At 39.6% G+C, this 18,874-nt stretch overlaps 1 protein-coding gene across 8 annotated transcripts in view; it reads right to left on the reverse strand.

The window, feature by feature from the left end:
• The window catches only part of TTC13 (tetratricopeptide repeat domain 13), a 79,501-nt gene that overhangs the window by 38,468 nt on the left and 22,159 nt on the right, over window positions 1–18,874 (reverse strand). For 5 of the 8 annotated variants that reach the window (XM_055425825.2, XM_055425824.2, XM_055425823.2 and 2 more), the window contains exons 4-8: window positions 16,770–16,840; window positions 7,048–7,113; window positions 5,425–5,517; window positions 2,615–2,731; window positions 1,565–1,675 (exon numbers count right to left, since the gene is read on the reverse strand). In XM_055425825.2, the coding sequence (XP_055281800.2) occupies window positions 1,565–1,675; window positions 2,615–2,731; window positions 5,425–5,517; window positions 7,048–7,113; window positions 16,770–16,840 (458 nt within the window). The remainder of the gene's footprint in view (window positions 1–1,564; window positions 1,676–2,614; window positions 2,732–5,424; window positions 5,518–7,047; window positions 7,114–16,769; window positions 16,841–18,874) is intronic. The other 3 variants (XM_055425826.2, XM_055425831.2, XM_055425830.2) reach the window with 1 other exon arrangement.

The following is an 18,874-nucleotide window of genomic DNA, read 5'->3' on the forward strand; positions in this document are numbered from 1 at the left end:
TTTTTTTAGAGTCTATAAGACTTCGATTAAATTCTCACATGGGTATTTATAGATTATAAAGGACTTTCACGCATTTTATTTTATGTAATTCTCACTCCCACTTCAAGAGACACAGAGTAGCATCATCTCTACCTGATAAATGTGGAAGGCTGAAAGAATCGAAGCAGCATGTCCAGCAGTGCAGATAATAAGATTCAGAGCAAGAGCTCAGACCACGACCTTCCAATTCAATGCCCTGCCCTTGAAATTTGCCCCACTGATAGCTATTGAGCACCGACTATGTGACAGGCACTGTCTGTAACATGGAGGATTTACAACTCGTGGCCTTTTGAAAGGTAAACCTTCTCCCCACCCTCCAAGTGAGTGTGTTCATGTGTAATAACATCCATGTATTCTTCTCTGCTACGTGCTACTGAAGCTCTTCCCACCTTCCAAAGTTCAGGTTAAGTGCAACCTGCTCTGAATTCTCCGCCTCCTGGTCAGAATGAGTGTCTTCACCTAGCCGGGCAGACTGTCTGTGGCTCTCAGGCCAGTCTGTCTTCAATCAGGCAGTTTGGAAGTGCCAGGCCTGGGGTGAGAGCCAGAGCTCCACCCTCAGCTGTGTTTCTGCCCCTCGCCCTGGCAAGAGGGAAGCTGCTGCAGGACAGGCTTCTGGACCAGGCTTGGCGAAGGCAGAGTCCCAGCAGAGGAGGAGCGGGCAGCTGGTGGTGACTTTCAGCCCCGTTCAGCTGAGACAGAGCATCTCCTTTGTCCCTCAACCGCTCCTCCCGACAGCAGTCTTCAAGCAACAGTGCTGGGACCCCTCCTGCAGCCCCAGGGCCCCCCCAGGCCATCTGGCCACTCCTGACCTGAATGCAGCAGCATCTCCTGGTCAGCCCCCGTCCCTACCCTCTTCAGCCACCGCCCATCAGCAACCATTTCCTTAGTACAAATTGAATCTCAACTGTCTATTTCCCCCAAATCTAGACTTCAGAGCTCCTCTGGGCCTACCAGCTAAAGTCAAAATGCTCAGCAGAGCGCTCTTGACCTTCCAGGACTCTCTTCCTGGGGGCCCAGCCCCAACTCCTCACAAGCGTGGGTGTGTCTCCCAGGTCATTACTCACACCTTCCTCTCAGCCTCAGCGTCCTTATTCCCAACTCTGCTCTGCTTTACAAGTCAAGATGATGTCCACTTATTCTCTGGACCTTCCTAACTCCTGAGTTTAAATGAGAGTTTCTCACCATGGTGTCCAAAGCACACTGCTGATATTACTTTCTTTGGATTATTCAACACGTGATAAATTATATGTGGAGAAAGGCTTTGTAAACTGTGTCTGTCCTAAGTATAAAGCATTATTCCTCCCTTATAACCTTTCATCCTCTCCCCTTTCACACCTTCCTCCAAGTACGTATCAGACAGTAGGAGCTCAATAAATTTGTTGATTCAAACTACTTTCTAAAATAAACCAACTGGACATGTGAGATGTCATTTCAAAACCTGCCAAACTAAACCCCAGCTCAATTCCTCCCACCACAAAGGAGATCTAGCATCACTGCAGGTACACATATTGCACAGCACTTTCACCTTCAGAAGTCCTCTGTGAAAGAAAGTTAAACCTTTGTATAGCATAGCTATGGGCTGGTTTTTGTTCAGTTCTAAGGACTGCTGAAAGTCTTCGTGGGCTGTTGCATAGTCCTACAAAAAGGAGAATGAAAAAAAAAAAGTAGTATTCGTTAGATATTGGACATGTCCTACTTTTAATTGATAGAGGAAAAAATTAAATCCCAATTTATTCTGCGCCCTTTCTGGCTTTAAAGGAAACATTTTATGACTACAAATATTAGAAGCATGCTTACACTGTTGAAAGAGTTGATTTTAATTGATGAGAGAAACTCACAAAGGTTTAATTTAAGCATACTGTCTCAACCACAAAAGAATATTATTTTAAAACCTATTAAAGTCATAATCTGCTACAGATACTTTACAAATTATTTTATTACTAACATTCCATTATTTTGAAGTCTAAAATAATTATGATATAGATCAACCTTAAAATACGTTATACTGAGGTTTTTTTAAATCTATTTTCTTTTGCAATAGAAAATTGTTATTGAAATGACTGTAAACCAACAAAAATAGCTATGGCAATTATAAATACCACTCATGATAAAAGGTAATCTTGCTAGGTTGAGAAGCTACAGTCTGGGAAGCCACATTAGTTCAGGTGATGATTCTAGGGCTCTGATACCCAAAGAAATTAAAATTGTACCCCTAAGTTTAATGATCACATTGATAATATGCACACCTGCTTCTCTACGCTGACATTTCCAAGAAAAGTTAAAGTATAATCTGTAAACCAAATTTCTCTTCTTCTGTTTCCCACTCTTTTTTTCCCCCAGCCCAGAATTAGTTACTGCTGACAGTTCAAGCAAGAAAATGTGTTTCTGTTACTTAATATTTCTCCCCTGAGTTCAATTTCAGCTACAGAAAATGCTTTCATAATTGTCTTATATCACAAACTATCAACCTACAGCCCCAAACCCAAATCTACCAAATAGTAGCTTTCTGAAGTAGAAGGAAAGCTGAAATTTCTACCACTGTGAAAGGATACATTTCAAGGCAAAAATAATTCACCTCTGATATGAAGTACAGGGTCCCGCGATGTCTGTACAGCCGTGCAGAGGGCTGAAGTTGAATAGCTTTAGTGAGATCATTCACTGCTTCATTAATTCGTCCCAGAGGGGACAGAATCTATAAACCCAAAAATGTAATTAGGGGAGAAAAGTCCCAGTGATTGTCCCTACAACTGCCAATGCTTTTGACTTTTCAAGTCTGCTTCACCACCCCATACTTACAATGTGACTCTCTCAGCAGCCTAGAACCCCTGACTCCACATACTGTGCGGTGACACTCTAAGTCAACAGCTGAGGGGCTGCTGACCTTGTCCAGGCAAGGGGAAGCTGAAGAACTATGACCACGGCAATCGCCTTGTCACTGTTTCGTGTTCTGTGTCATAATAGATGTTGCTTTTCTTGAAGTGTGACCATTTTTCCCCAGCGCATCATTTACCTTTCGGAACAATTTGGCATGTCAAATTAATCTGGGAACAATTTGGCATGTCAAATTAATCTGAAAGTTAACTCTAAACCATTAAAATAGAGGAAGTGATAAACACAGATTGCAGTCCCCCATGGTATCTAGCTATGCCATTTGTGGTGTTAAGTGCTGAATGGCAATTTCTGGGATTCCAGGTGTTGTGTAAGCCCTCTGATGTGAACAACTCTCAACTCCTCAGTTATGATCTGCAAGGTAGTGAAAAAACATCTGCAGGCCTGTTCTGAACGCTCTTTTGATCCAGCAATCAGCTGTGTTCAGGCAACAATGACAACACAGAAGACAGCTCAGAATGCAAAAGTTCACCCAAAAGACGTAAGATAATCCAAAATGGGTATCAGTATTCATGCAATCAAGCTCAAGCAATTCATCCGGAACAAATGTTCTTCAATTAGGGTTAAATTTGTTCTTACAACAGGTCATTTCCATCAAGTTTTACTAACTGGTTTCCTCCTCTGCAGGAACTTAAAAACCAGCAAGAGAGAAGATTGAGGCAGGCACACCACCAGTATTAAGAGAGACAGCTCAGAGACAGGAAAGAAATGGAAAATGTGCCCTTAGAATTCAAGAAGCATAGTGGTCTAGGGTTATATTTTGGAAGGAAAAATATCCCAACCTAGTACATTAGTATTAACATAACTGAATTATTGCAACCCAGCACAAAAGTCAATATGCATAATAATGACCAGAGTAACTAAAAAAGGTTAAATTACATTCACTAAATATAGACGATTTCAGAAAGTATAAAAGTGAAGTTTCTCATAAAACAATTTCTGACATAAACAAATATATACTGTAATTTAGCTGGAAAAATCACTATATCATGATATTATTACTTGATAATGCCAGAAAAAGGGGATATTACTATATATTTTTAAGATCATTGGAAATCACTTTTCTGATTACCAATATCATTCTGGGTATACAATTAGCTTTTTATTAGATATACAAATTTTTCAAAGCTGCCAAATCAGTCTTCTAAGTGCACTTAATTAAATTCATGCTTTACCATAACATTTTAGCAGAGCATCAGTGTGATGGCAGGGAAAAACCCAGCACCCACTCCCTGGAGCAGTGTTCCAAGTAAACTGCCCGATGCTCACCCTAAAAACCAACAGGCCTCTCATGCAGCAGCAAACAGATTACAGTCATTCAATCCTTAGGATAGCAATCCAAAACAGACAAGAGATAATGAATTCTTTCATTATTTGAGAAAGAATTTCTTTCAGAAAGCCAAATCCCCAATAAAACAAAAAAACTCATTTTAAGAAACTGAACTGTAATTTAACACACTATAATTCTGAGAACAAAAACATCACAAATGCAGTTTTAAAAATACTAAAACATTTAGCCTTCCCTTTGCTTGTTAAGCTTTCACCCTCAAAAGAGGGAGGAAAAGTCATTTATCCCTTTAGTCCAACTAAGAAATCCCACCAGAACAGATAATTAAAAGTTAAGTTCTAGTCAGATTGAAAATATTAACATAAATTCTAAAGCTATTAATATGGTTAAATGTGCAATAAAATAGATATGAAACTTGGATGGTTTACTATTGTTTAATGAAAATGGTAAAATGGACATGTTTCACTTAAAAACATTAAAAGGGGTGCCTTAGCACACAGTCCTTTCTCTGGCCTGAACACCCTTCTCCACCTTGTTCCCCAGGACATGTTTCCTACCCGGCTCCAGCATCACCTCCTCAGCGAGGCCTCTACAGATACCGCCAATGCCTGTCGCCTTGCCAACCTGTCCCAGGGATCCAGCAGACCATGTTTTTCTGCTCCTGAACAAGCACCCCCTCCCGTGCTGTCCACTGTCACACATACTACCTGGGATTGTCTCCACCTTGAGTCCTAAGTTACCTAGTCTACATCTCTATGAAGACAGGTGTGTCTCATAGGAATTAGATACAAGTGAGCGCATACACACACACACACACACATATGCTTCAAAAGGCAACAGACCTCATTTGACCACACTGTCATACTGTTTTGCCAAATAGAGTATGTCATATTCACTGTAAACACATGTCATATATTTCAATGAACATGGACAGTGGTGGTACACATCATAACTGTATTTTTAATACTAAATGTTACTATTATATGTTAAATCAGCAAAGATTTAACATGGTAAATCAGGAAAGAGTATCACTCAGCCCATAGTTTTCTAGTAATTTCAACTGTTTAAATGCATTATGTACCTATGGAGGAAAACACAATAGATATACGGGAGGCTTAAAATTTATCAGCAATAAAATAAAAGGAAAAAATATCTTGAGATTTTTTAAAATCCAATAACAACAGAGGGAAAAAGAAATCCACACTCACTTCTGCTCGCTGCTCAAATACCTCTGGACGATCTGGTTCCAAGGTAATTACTCGGCTCAGTTCGAACAGAGCAAGCTCAGCATTCTTAATGTCCTTGAAAAGGCATTAGCTCAGTATGAGATACACTGTTACTCAAAACCAGCTTGAACAGACTTTCTGAAAAAACTAATAATTTAGTAATGACATAACTATTACTTAGAAATAAATAGGAACTTAGCTTCTATGTAAGAGATCTGCCAAGTTAAATAAGCTGCAATTATTTAACTCACTCAAGTCTACCTACCCCGTTAGACCGGGCTACCTAGCACAAATTCCACAGGTAGCAAGATGTTTTCTCAATTTAACCTATTTAAACAGTACATCAGCCAATTTCAAGGGATGAGCATGTGGACACCAGTGTGCAAAATGATGCTGACAAGTGACAATGTGGGAACAGAGGAGCCAAGTTAGTGTCAGCCAAAACCCCTCTAGGCCTATACACCTACTCCCAGAGAAGCCTAGGCAAGCCTGTTCTCTTTAAAATTTACACATTACTTTCATATCAAAAATACATGAGGATGCTACTTGTACATTAAAAGTACATTAAAGATACAAGCAAATTTCACATCAAGATATAAAATGAAAAGAGATGAGAATGAGGAAGAAGCGGTTTATCTCTGACCTTTACTAGGGCAACTCTGATCATTTACTGATGCCCTAAACCTAAGTAGGGCTATTTACTGAAGATCTGGATGTAACACTGCTTCCTTCTTAAACATCTTCGTCATTTCCAAATCTGTGTTCCTGTGCAGTCTGCTTTCTCGTGTCTCAGAAGTGTACAATATTATACAAGATTTCTCCAATATGCCAGCAGGCATTTAGGACAATTGCTTTTTAATTCACAAAAATACAAAGTGACATTTCTCCCTCAAAGCATAATTTCATTTTAATATTTTTAATATAAAAGAAAAAAGTTCATGTATAATGTTCAAGACTGAAAATTTGGACATCTGACCTAGACCACAGCATTATTTACTATATAATCTCAGGAAGGTCTTCATTTTTACACCAAAATGCCTTTGTTTGACCAAAAAATATACTTATTATAACCTTCTTCCTGCACTCCTCAGAGAAATAAGTAGAATAAGGCTCCAAAGACATATCTAAGAAAGAATAATATATAACAAATTTAAAATAATTTATTTTTTTAATATTTTACAAAAAAAACTTCTGTTCTATTCGACCTTTAAAAATTGAAAGATTCTAAGTACTGTAAAATGTTGATAGCCAGTCTTCTCTTTTACACCGATGAGTATTTCTCAGGGATTCTGTCAAGGTCTCATGCTTTTCTTGGCTTATGTTCAGTTCATCATGAACTAAAGTTTAGGCTGGCAAAGGCTGTCTTTTTAGAATAGAAAGTAAGGTGAAACTGACCTCAGAAGACCTGGGCAGAAATTCCCAGCCCTCTACTTTCCAGCCACTTGACCTTGAGGAAGTCCCCTATGGACACTGTCTCATCTGTGAACTGGGATACCACCACCGCTGTCCCATCAGAGCTCAGAGAGCAGGGAGGGGCTCAATGGAAACTCTGGTCTGAGTCCAGTCATGTAGACACTATGGTAAGCGTGACTATTCCATACTCACATGTAGTCCCTTCTTTCCATAGGCTATCCCTCGGCCATAAATTGCACTAACCAGATCAGGCTCCTCCTAGTCAGACCAAAACAGAAACACGTCAAAAACTATAAACAAAACAAAACAAATCAGTTTCTGCTTAAAGCACGTTAATGCTGCAAATGACAGCTCTATGTTATGCTACCATCACTCGTGTCAATCAATAGACAGTCCCCGACCAAAAGAGTCTACATTTTTAAAGCTCATTTGAATGAGACACAAATAAGAGACTTATTTTAAAACACTAAAAAAATAAAACCAATATTACTGAGCTTTGTGCTAGCTTCTTTCACACAGTCATCTTACTTAAAATGTAATCCTCTCAACAACTCTATATTGGCAGCACCACCAGTCACAGCCCAGAGAGAAAACGGATGCTCAGAGAAGCAGAGACAGGAGTAATGGACTGGGTGATGCCTCTTCCTGGTTCATCTGTTTTCAAATAGTCATGAAATAATCTGAGAAGGAAAGACCCTTCCATCAGAGCCAGCTCAATGAGGAACAAGAGATGAGCTGGCGCCACAATCTATCCGGTATTAATATAATACAATCCTTTATTCTAATGGGTCAGAATAAGAACCAAACCTTTCTTGCAACCTGCTCCCATGTGCACTGGATAAAACACCTCTCGGGCCCAAGGACAGAGCGTCTGCTGCCCCTCCATCAAGTCCCATACGCCGGCCAGCGGTATGAACTGCCTCACTTGAAGAGTGAAACACCACTTGTCAGCATGTAACCTGTGCAACTCTTACCCTCTTCTTTGAACCCTTCCCTATACACTGGAGAAAGAAGAGTACATAGCCTCTGGCTATCAGGGCCTGACTGAAGAATTTAACAGGACTACATCAGATGATGTATCTTGCAGACCAATCTATAATCAGTTTCAAATCTGCGATTGAGTGTCTGCCAGTATTGCAGAAGACACACCAACTTAAATGATGAGTACATGGGGAAAAACAAAGGATAAGAAGTTATTCACTGAAAAGCAATGCCCCCCAAAAAAGGCTACCATAAACAGAATCAGGTACATCACATCAAATAGTAAGTTGGTGCATCACTGGTTGGGGCTTCCCTGGTAGATCAGACAGTAAAGAGTTTGCCTGCAATGCACGAGACTCGGGTTCGATCCCTGCATCAGGAAGATCCCTTGGAGAAGGAAATGGCAACCTACTCCAGTATTCTTGCCTGGAAGATCCAATGGATGGAGGAGCCTGGTGGGCTACACCCCACAGGGTCGCAAAGAGTCGGACAGCACACAAGGCATCGCTGGTTACCACGCAGCCAGCAGATGGGCCTCACGGTATACAGAGAGCTGAAAAAGTCAAGGAAACTATTCCAGGTTTCTAGCTTCTCTCGGAAAATGAAAAACCCAGCAATGACAGACTCACATTTGGGCATGAGAACAAAGCCCAACTAGAGCGCAGTACTGGCTGCCTGTTTAGAAGGATACGTACGCACCAGCTCACCATGAGCCTCCACACTACGTCAATTCTTTGCTCATTTAATTTGCTCCTCTGGCTCCCATATAGTCTTGGATCTCTGATTTATAACATGTGTCTAACTGACATGAAAGGCTGCCCATGCTATTCGCTAACTGGAGAAAAGTACCAGTTACAGGATGACAGAAGAATGGTAGTCACCTCCTATAAATAAGGCTAGTATATGATTATGCGGCTCAGCATGTGCATAGAAAAATGCTCTCCAAAATACTAACAGCAACTTTCTCTGGGAAGTGGGATTACTAGATATCTTCCTATTCTGCTTAATACACCGATGCATTCCTTTTAATTGTTTAACACACACATATGTTTATAATCAGAAAAAAAATATGTTAAGTAAAACATTACAGAAAGTAATAGAAAACTTTACTATCAATTGAAAATATTGCATTTAAATAAATTAAATACAAAACTTTTTATAAATTATAGAAAATTTAGAAAATTAAGAAAAGCACAAAAAAGAAGGTAAAGGGCACCCTATGATCCTATCACCTGGAGATAAAACTTCAACATTTAAATATTCTTCCTGGCTGAAAGAAAGCCAGAGCAAGTAGTGTGGGAGTGGGATCCAGGGCCAGAGGGTAAGGAAAAGCAGGAAAGAGAGTTCCCCACTGAGGAATCAAACTAGGACAGGTTTCACGTGTTTCCCTAGGACCGGCACCTGCCAGAAGACAGCATGGTGACAGAGCAGCACCTCGTCCAGGATGGGCCGTGGGGGGGCGGCTGGTGATCCCATGCAGCTCATGCCTGCTGAGGACAGGCTCATGTGAAAGCAAAGCCCACTTGCAGATCTGTCTCAAAATACACTATCCAAGAAGCTTTTCTCCTCAACTGAGAAAATTTTTATAACAAATGACAAGAGGTAAATTAGAAAAAAAGTACATTTAAATAAAGAGTTATGGTGCTGATGAACCTTTCTGTGGGGCAGGAATAGAGACACAAACATAGAGGATGTACGTGTGGACACAGCAGGGGAAGGAGAGGGTGGGATGAATCGGGAGAGTAGCACTGACTCATCTATACTGCTGCTGCTGCTGCTAAGTCGCATCAGTCGTGTCCGACTCTGTGCAACCCCATAGACAGCAACCCACCAGGCTCCTCCGCCCATGGGACTCTCCAGGCGAGATAATGGAGTGGGTTGCCTTCTCCGGACATATCTATACTACCATGTGTAAAACAGGTAGCTAGCAGGAAGCTGCTGTATAGCAGAGGGAGCTCAGCTTGGTGCTCTGTGATGACCTACAGGGGTGGGATGGGGAGTGGGAGGGAGGCCCAAGAAGGAGGGGATATATGTATATTTATGACTGATTTGGGCTTCCCTGGTAGCTCAGCCAGTAAAGAATCTGCCTGCAATGCAGGAGGCCCCAGTTCGATTCCTGGGTCAGGAATATCCGCTCGAGAAGGGATAGGCTACCCACTCCAGTATTCTTGGACTTCCCCGGTGGCTCAGACGGTAAAGAATCCGCCTGCAATGCAGGAACCGTGGGTTCGATCCCTGGGTTGGGAAGATCCCCTGGAGGAGGGCACAGCAACCCACTCCAGTATCCCTGCCTAGAGAATCCCCATGGACAGAGGAGCCTGGCAGGCTACAGTCCATGGGGTCACAAAGAGTCGGACACGACCAAGTGACTAAGCACAGCACAGCACACATGGGTGATTCATATTGTACAGCAGAAACCAATACAACATCATGAAGCAATTACCCTCCAATAGAAAAAAATTAAAAATAAATAAAGAGTTATTCTTGTTTGACTGACATCTCCATATACCCTGTGGCCACAGCAGCCACTGCGGGAGTCATCCTCATCTCCCCAGCCAACACACCTACTCAAGAAATCCTGGCAGTTTCATCTCCTGATCCAGCAGCCACTTCCTCTCATGGGGCTACTGCAATGGCCTCAACCACTTCCTGTTTCTTCCCATCCAGTCTCCAGGCCCACATTAAGAGTTAACTAACACTAAGTCTGATCACAACACTTCCCTGGCTGAAACTATTCATTGGCTTCCCAACACCTACAACAGCAAAATTCAAACATTTTTCACTTTAAGAAATACATTTTACACTGTAACGCAGTACACTCATGCATATATACATAAATATACACACAAACACATCAGAAACAAAAGTTTCACTAAGTCTCACTAAGCCTTGCTGTACACAATGTTATCTGATATTTCCTTATCAGGTATATTTCATTTTAAAAATATCAGTCTTGACTCACCAATTAATTTCAGCACCTACTAACGGGTAGTGCCTCAGAATTTGAAAAACAGTGAGGTGACATCTAAATGCCTTTGCAAAAATCACTGACCCCTTTTCTGCATCACCATTCACCTCCTCTCACTCCCCCACTCCTAATTCGCACTCTAAAAATGGGCATTACTTGGTAGTTCCCTAGATAAAACATGGGCTCCCAAGTTGGGTGCATTTGCAAATGCTCTCCTCTGCCTGAAACCCTCACGCATTGTCTCCATGCCCAGAAAAATCTTCCCATCGTCCAAGTCTCAGCTCAAACACTCCCTCTTCTCTAACTCCTTACAGATGCCCCTGAAAAATAGGTATGCTCCTCTCCTCTGTTTCACTGTATGTCATATGGATGTTAGTCATTCTTTCAACAAATATTTACTCAGGGCCAGCTATGAGCATGCTCCATGCCATGTGCTGCAAATACCAGAGTAAGAAAAACCAACACAGATGGCAAAAGATTCTTGCTTTCTTGGAGCACAGCCAAAGAACCACAAATATAAATGTTACACCCTCAATAAGTGTGAGAGAGATAAATTGTGCTTTATAAAATGTATAAAGACTTAAATACCTGGACTAAGATCTTAGGGGGTGGGGAAACCCAGAATGACTGGTCCAGATGGTGCAAAGACTCTGAGGGAAGCAAGGAATACGGCATCGCCAAGCTGAGGTTGGAGAAGCAGGTAGGAACCATATTAAAGATTTTTATCTTTGACCTAAAACCAACAGCAAAGCATATGAATGTTTACAGCACATGTTTGTACGGTGTGCACATGTGCCTGCCTGTGTGGAGGGTGTGAGTAGAAAAGCCGGGAAACGCTGGCCCCGTCTGCCATTCGGCAGATCAAAGCGCTGGCCGTGGTCTGAACAGAGCTGGGAGCAGCAGACGCATGAAGGACACACTCAGGAGAGAGCTGGTGATGAAGGAAGCGACACGCATATGTGTGAAGCATGTTGCAACCCTGTGGAGGGGTGCCATTCACTGAGCTTGGCAACACGAGGGTATGACTAGAGATTCTTTTTCAGTTGTGGGTTGGGGGGATGTGGCAGATTCAGGGGAGAGGAGGCCGTTGATTTGGAACCCATAATACTAGACTCTTAACTATGATAACAATCACAGTAACCAAGCATCCTCTATGCTGTTGTAAACTGAATGGAGAAAACCTAACTACTTTACAGATGCATGTTACTCAAGTTTCCTCTATTATTCAACTTATATATATATATATATATATCTTTTAAAGAATTCTTTTCCAACAACATAAAAGAATATATATTTATCATCTGTGTGTGCTAAGGTGCTTCAGTCGTCTCCGACTGTTTGCGACCCGATAGACTGTAGCCCTCCAGGCTCCTCTGTCCATGGGGACTCTCCAGGCAATAATGCTGGAGTGGGCTGCCCTCCTCCAGGGGATCTTCCCAACCCAGGGATCTAACCCACATCTCTTATGTCTTCTGCATTGGCAGGCGGGTTCTTTACCACTAGAACCGCCTGGAAGCCTCATATAATTATGTGGTTGCTATCATACCACAATACAGTCTAGTATAACAGGTTCCTAAATTTAATTGGTAGATTTCATTACTTTTTTTGATTGACACAACTTTATTATTTTATCACGGGCTTCCGATGTTAACAAGAAGACACAATTCTTTCTTTATGAAATGTTACAATGAACTAGTTTTTCAAATAAAAAAAGTTTATTTCTAAAAACAAACTGAGCTCAGAATATCATTTTGAAGTATTTTTGAATACACAAGTTTAATAATATTTACACTTTATAACCTTTTCAGAATTTTAAATGAATTAAACTAATATTGCAATTGTCCAATATTATTCACTTCATGCAAATACAAAATCATGGCATAATAAGATAGTTAGCTAACTGGAGTCAGGTCCATTTAGAAGTCTCAAATAAAAAAAAAATAAATGTTTTTAAACCCATAAAGGTCTAATTTACCATATTCATTATATTATTTACATAGAGATTTTAAAATTTACAAATATTCATTTTTCCACCGCAAGGTTGGCTTTTTGTTAAAACCTGCAAGTCACTGGATCAAAGACAAAGAAGTAAAAAACGACACTGCACAGCAATGTAAGGAGACTGAGTTCTGTGTACGTGGTGGGTGCACGTGCGCATGTACATAAAGGAAGGCTACAAGATCATGAGCAGGGGAAAGCTCTACATCTTCTCTGTTAATGTTAAAGAAAAACAAAGTTCTCTCATGAATTCAGTTCCATTACAATCAGATCAGCAGATGAGTCCAGAGTCACACAACTAATAGCAAAGGTCAACTGCCCCACTGAGCATCATCACAGTACTCAGATCACCTGGCCCTGCGTGAGTATCGAAGCGGCACAGAGATCAGCGGCGTTTCCGCTTCCAAGGTCACTGTGATGGAGGCACCAACACGCGTGGGAAGGACACAAATACATGGGCATGGGGACGATACTGACTGACAAGCTTTCAAAATCAAGAGTTTCCAACGAAGACGGACAGATCTAGTAACTCTTGAAATTGTGTTCAGTTGGAAACCGTGATGCTTGGGGAATACTGTCTTCCTTTAAAGACGTGCCAAACAATCTATATTTGGATAAATATTAAAATGAACACATTGAAACAACAAAGATTATGGAAATATCCCATGAGTTTGTTCTCTGATCCTGAAACTAAGCCAATGAGAAGGTATAAAATCTTTACATCAAAAGGTCATTCTGGAATATAAGTGTCCTCGTGCATAGATCCAAATTTCACATTAAATGATCTTGTATACACAGTAAATATAATAAAATCCCAGCACCCATGGCCCCATTTCTCTTCAGCTTTCTATGAATGGAATCTGATTCCACGCGCTGTTGCTTCATGCTGGAGCTTGCAGTCTGTCCGAGAGAAACATTTGGTCAAGAGTTAACGAGTTTAAAAAGGAAATGGAAATGGCAACCCACTTCAGTATTCTTGCCTGGGAAATCCCATGGACAGAGGAGCTGGGCAGGCTACAGTCCATGGTTTTGCAAGGTCAGACAAGACTTTGCTATTAACAACAACAACAAACTAAAAAAACTGGAAAAGTTTTTCTGTGAACAGTTAGCACTAAAGATTTGTTAAAGTGTGTTTACCAGGTTAAAAATATAGAATTTTGGGGACGTCCCTGGTGGTCCAGTGGCTAAGACCCCATGCTCCCAACATTGGGGACCTGGCTTCAATCCCTGGTCAGGGAACTAGATCCCACATGCAGAAACTAAAATGTGGTGCAGCCAAAAAAAAAAAAAATACGGGGTTTTTGCACATGTACAAGGTCCTGCAAGGAACAGACGGACATCTGACAGTTGACACAATGTAGTGACAGAAATGATCCTCCAGTGATACTGGGTTGAGTCCTAATGAGGCAACTCTCTATGCTTGAAGAAATACTTTACCACTCTTCTGAATATTGGACAATAAAAATAGTAAGTACTGCTAGGCTAAAAACCAATTTCATTACTGCAAGACAAAGTATTGCTACATTTGCCAAAAAAGAAAAGGAAGAGCACTTAGATTTAAAGAATGGTCATACTGTAAAAATGCAATTAAAGAGAATGACATGTAAATTCTGATTCATGATAAGAAAAAGAGTTTTGGTCAGTTAGAGAAGTAGCAATAACTGTTCTTTGGACATTCACTCCCACCTGGTTGTAGAGTTCCTTGATGAGATTGGCTATCAAGAATTTGAAGAAATCAATGAAAAACTCTTCTTTAGGAATTATGTGTATCAATTTCATAAAGCCTAATATAGAAAAACCACGTCCAGAAAAGCAGGATCAAGTCTTATTAAAATTTTAAAAAGAATTTTATCACTTAATATCAAATCTTTGTATTATGTATTTATCACAGTCATATAACATAATAAAGAAAATGTGACAGATTTTCACCAAGTTCTATCCGGATGCCTCTAAACTCTCTCCTGCTTATTATTCCAGTGTGTCATGAAAATACGATTTCCACATGTCTTATGATGCGGAAAAGGCTGGGAAGAACCAAACAAGAGGGAAGAGAGACATCGCCAAGAAGAGCACCAGCGGGAAAGCCAAGGCACTGAGTTCCGTGTAAAGCTGTGCTACGAATGATGACGCAGGCCTGGCTTCCATGGGCCTGGAGCATCTGAACTTTCTGCTGCTCCCCTGACTTCCATTCCTGCTCCATCAGTAGTTTGGATCACCAGAATCAGCAGTCCAATTTATACTCCACACATTCTCAAAGAAAAATCTATCAGCTGAAAGCAACCCAATGTAGATTGATGAAAATACTATATCAAACTTCAGTATATTAGTATCTTTTCTTAGCACAAAGAGAAAAATTCTGATCTACTTTCTGAACACAACTGCAAGAGAAGTTTTACAATAATAAATGGACACCAGAGATACTATAGAGTCATTAAAATAATAACTGTAGAGAAACATTGAAAAAAATTTATAAAATTAAGTGAAAAAGTAATACAAAATAGTATATATATTCAGATTATAAAAAAAAACACAAATACTTTGAAAAGGTCATAAACAAAAAACTTAAAGTTAAGAGTGGCAGAATTAATAAATTTTTATTACTTATTTTATTTAACACTGTTACATTGCCTTCAACTAGACAGATAATATTTTTCAAAAAGCTGAATGAATTGATAATACATCTGCAAGCTCAAACTGTTGTCTTCTGGTTGCTATCATAAATTAACTGATATGTGCTCTTATAAATGTATCAAAGCCCCCCTTTCAAACCAGTGCTTTCTTACCTTTTTAAATATTGCAATCCTAAACAAAAGGAAGATTTTTAAAACTTTATAATCTACCCATTGTACTTTAAACTCCACTGAAGAATATTATCCCATATGACCACTCAAACACACAGTCGCTTAGATGCAAGGAGTTTAAAGTAATAACTATAAAAACATCTTATTGATTATTTGAGAGTGAAGACTAAGTTATCAACATAATTAATTCTACGTTTAAAAAGAGAAAAGAAGAGCAAAATTTTCAAAATTGACATTTTAAAATTTAATCACCCTGCTGAATTGTAAACTATCTACTGGCTCTTATTGTATTAGCACAGACAAATATGCCAGAATGGTACTTTGAGTAGCTGAAATTAACTGAGCACTTACCATATGTGCCAGGCATCTAGTAAAGTACTTTTTTAAGATATTTCATTTAAACTGAACTAGAACATTTTTGGAGGTAGTTATTATTATGCCCATAATCCAGGAGGTTAAATAACTTTCTAGTGAGCAGCAGAGATAGACTAGAACTAAGGTATTTCTAACCTTACTTGACCATCCTGAACAGATAATGGATAATGGCCACGCATCTACCAGAATACAGCTAAATAATGACCCAAAACATATGGCCAATAATGTCAGGCTGCATTTTACAGGTCTCCTATGCAGGTCTTATACTGAGGTATTTAAGCACTTGTTCTGAACCAGACTTTAACACAGCCATCAGTCAGCAGAGGTCCAATGCTCCTACTGAAGGGTCTTACACTTTACGGTGAGAAACAAATCCATGATTGGACTTAACCATGCAGATCAGCACCTGCACAGAGAGCAAACATCCATAATTCCAAGAATTTCCAGTGTCTACATCTCATGAGAGATAGCAAGGTAGACAGTAAAATGAACTGAAGCTAATGTTTGTCATTCTGAAACTTGCATTTGAATCTCATCTCTGCCTGCTGATGGTGGGGAGACTACAAGCAAATTGCCTGATCTCCTTTAAAATAAAGTAACACTGCAAAGATGCAATGAGAGCATGTTATGAGGCCTGCACCACCAAGAAAGGGCTCAGTCAGGGCTGATTTCCCTTACTTTCTTGTAAAATCTTAAAATCTGTGTTTTATTGCAGCACTTTAGTTACACATAAATCCATACTTTTGTCATTACTATAAACTTGCAATTATATGATTAAGAAGAAACATTACCTGAAGCATTGTTGAAAAATGTCTTATTGCTTCATCATAGAGACCGCTGCCAATCAACACATATGCAATGGCTAGGAGAAAGAATATGGAAACATTAAAGGAATGAATAAAGCATCTCAGACCGAAACAGGCAACTAAACTCTTTACCAGATCTTAAAAGGCAGCTCCAAGGACCAGAAGCAGTTAAAGGAAACTTAAGAGTTAATAAGACGTAATTGAATTCTCCTACCATTTGGTATTTGCTAGTCAGTCTAGTTCTAGCTAGGTTTAAATTATTAAAGTCATTTATGAAACATCTGCCTGCAAAAAGCAATTACCTTTGTCTAAGCCCATCACTCACTTTCAAATACCAAATAATCTTTATGGTATTTCCTATCTATATTTCAAAAGAGCTAGTAATAAGCCTGTATAATATCCATATAACACAGCAATGTATCTTTACTATGAACATTAGAAGAAATAAACAAAGAGCATCACATATCTCGATATCTGCAGGTGCTCAATTTACTGCCAATTACCTACTAAGAACACAAAGAGAGGTTCCAATTACCATAGTATTATATAAGTTTTAACATAATGCTTAACTGTAGGTATAATTCACACCACTGCAATATGCAGTTGCAGTCTTTTCCCTAGCTCTTCTACTCAAAATACAGTCAAAACATTACTCAAAATATACTCTAAAGATCATAACAGTTTTTAATTAAACTGCTTATGTCAGTGGTATTTTGAAGTTAGAGTCAGGACAACCTGTTAAAACATGGCAGTATTTTGACTAAACTTCACCTGTCCAAAAAAACCCAATAAATTTTAATATTCTAGAATATATTTCCACCTGCAATATTTGTCCTAATTCCCTAAAGCCAAAAATATTTCTGAAAAATTATATTCTTAATTCAATACTTGATCTATTTCTTTGCAAAAAAGCTGTATTGTGACCCTCTAGTTTAAGGACATAAGTGTTCAAGAAGATGGGCAACTGAAACTTTTAATGTCATTCAGTTTAAATTCCCTGACAGTAAAAAGTAGTAAATACATTAAATTCAGAAAGAGATTTTATAACTAACCTCAGAAAAGTAAAGTTCAAAACACTGAGCATCATAATAATACAAGAGCTCTGGGGTGCATTCTTCAACATGAAAAGAGGTCTGTTTTCATCCTAATTTCTTTGAAAAGATAATTAAAGTCAAACTCACATTCAGAATAACAGGAGTGATACTATTCAGATAGTTGTAGCAGATAATGGGCTAGCCAGAGACCTCTTAGGTGGGAATCAGGAGCATTAGTAGTAAAAATAACAATAATAGTAACACGCACTATATTCTTAATAGGTGCCAGGCACAATCCTAACCATTTACATGTATTGTAACTCAGTTACTCCTTAACTGCATTGAGATAGGTACAGCTGTCATCCTCATGGGCAGACAAGGGAATGAAGCATTTAAACTGCTGGAAGACAACACGCAGTGAGGCCAGGAAGCAGGCTGCCTGGCCCGAGGACCCACATCCTAACCAACATGCTACCCTGAGGAAAATCAAGGCTGCAAGGAAACTACTGTGCACTGGGCTGGACTGAAAAATGGTTTGAATCCCTTGATGACTGGATGAACAGGGACTGAAACATAAAACTGTTTTGTTTTTCTTTTGAGTGCAGGAAGATACTTTAGAAAGACAAGATCTGGGCTCAGACTCTGGCCCTGCCGCTCACTGGCTCTGTTACCATGGGGAAATTGTTCTCTATGGGTCTTGCTTAACAAGCCTGTAGAAAATTTTCTTAAGATTCTTTCAGATCTAAAAATTTCAGAATTTCCTCTCTACCTTCTCGTAATCAGTAAGTATCTATTGAATGAACAAATGAATGTGACCCATAAAAACAAATACAGCTTTAGGGGATAAATATTACATTTAGGAACATGCTTAAATTGTTGTTCATGGTAAAGTGTTGAACTCCTTTCAAATAAAATCAAATGCAGCTCTCAAATCTTTCCATCAAAAGTAGATTTTTTTTTTTTAAGAAAACCCCCAGGTAGCGCAGTGATAAAGAATCTCCTGGCCAATGCAGGAGACGTAAAGAGACACAGGTTCGATCCCAGGGCTGGAAAGAT

This window comes from Moschus berezovskii, chromosome 12 (genome assembly GCF_049115385.1).
Source record: "Moschus berezovskii isolate FMDL1 chromosome 12, NW_MosBer_1.0, whole genome shotgun sequence".
NCBI lineage: Eukaryota > Metazoa > Chordata > Mammalia > Artiodactyla > Moschidae > Moschus > Moschus berezovskii.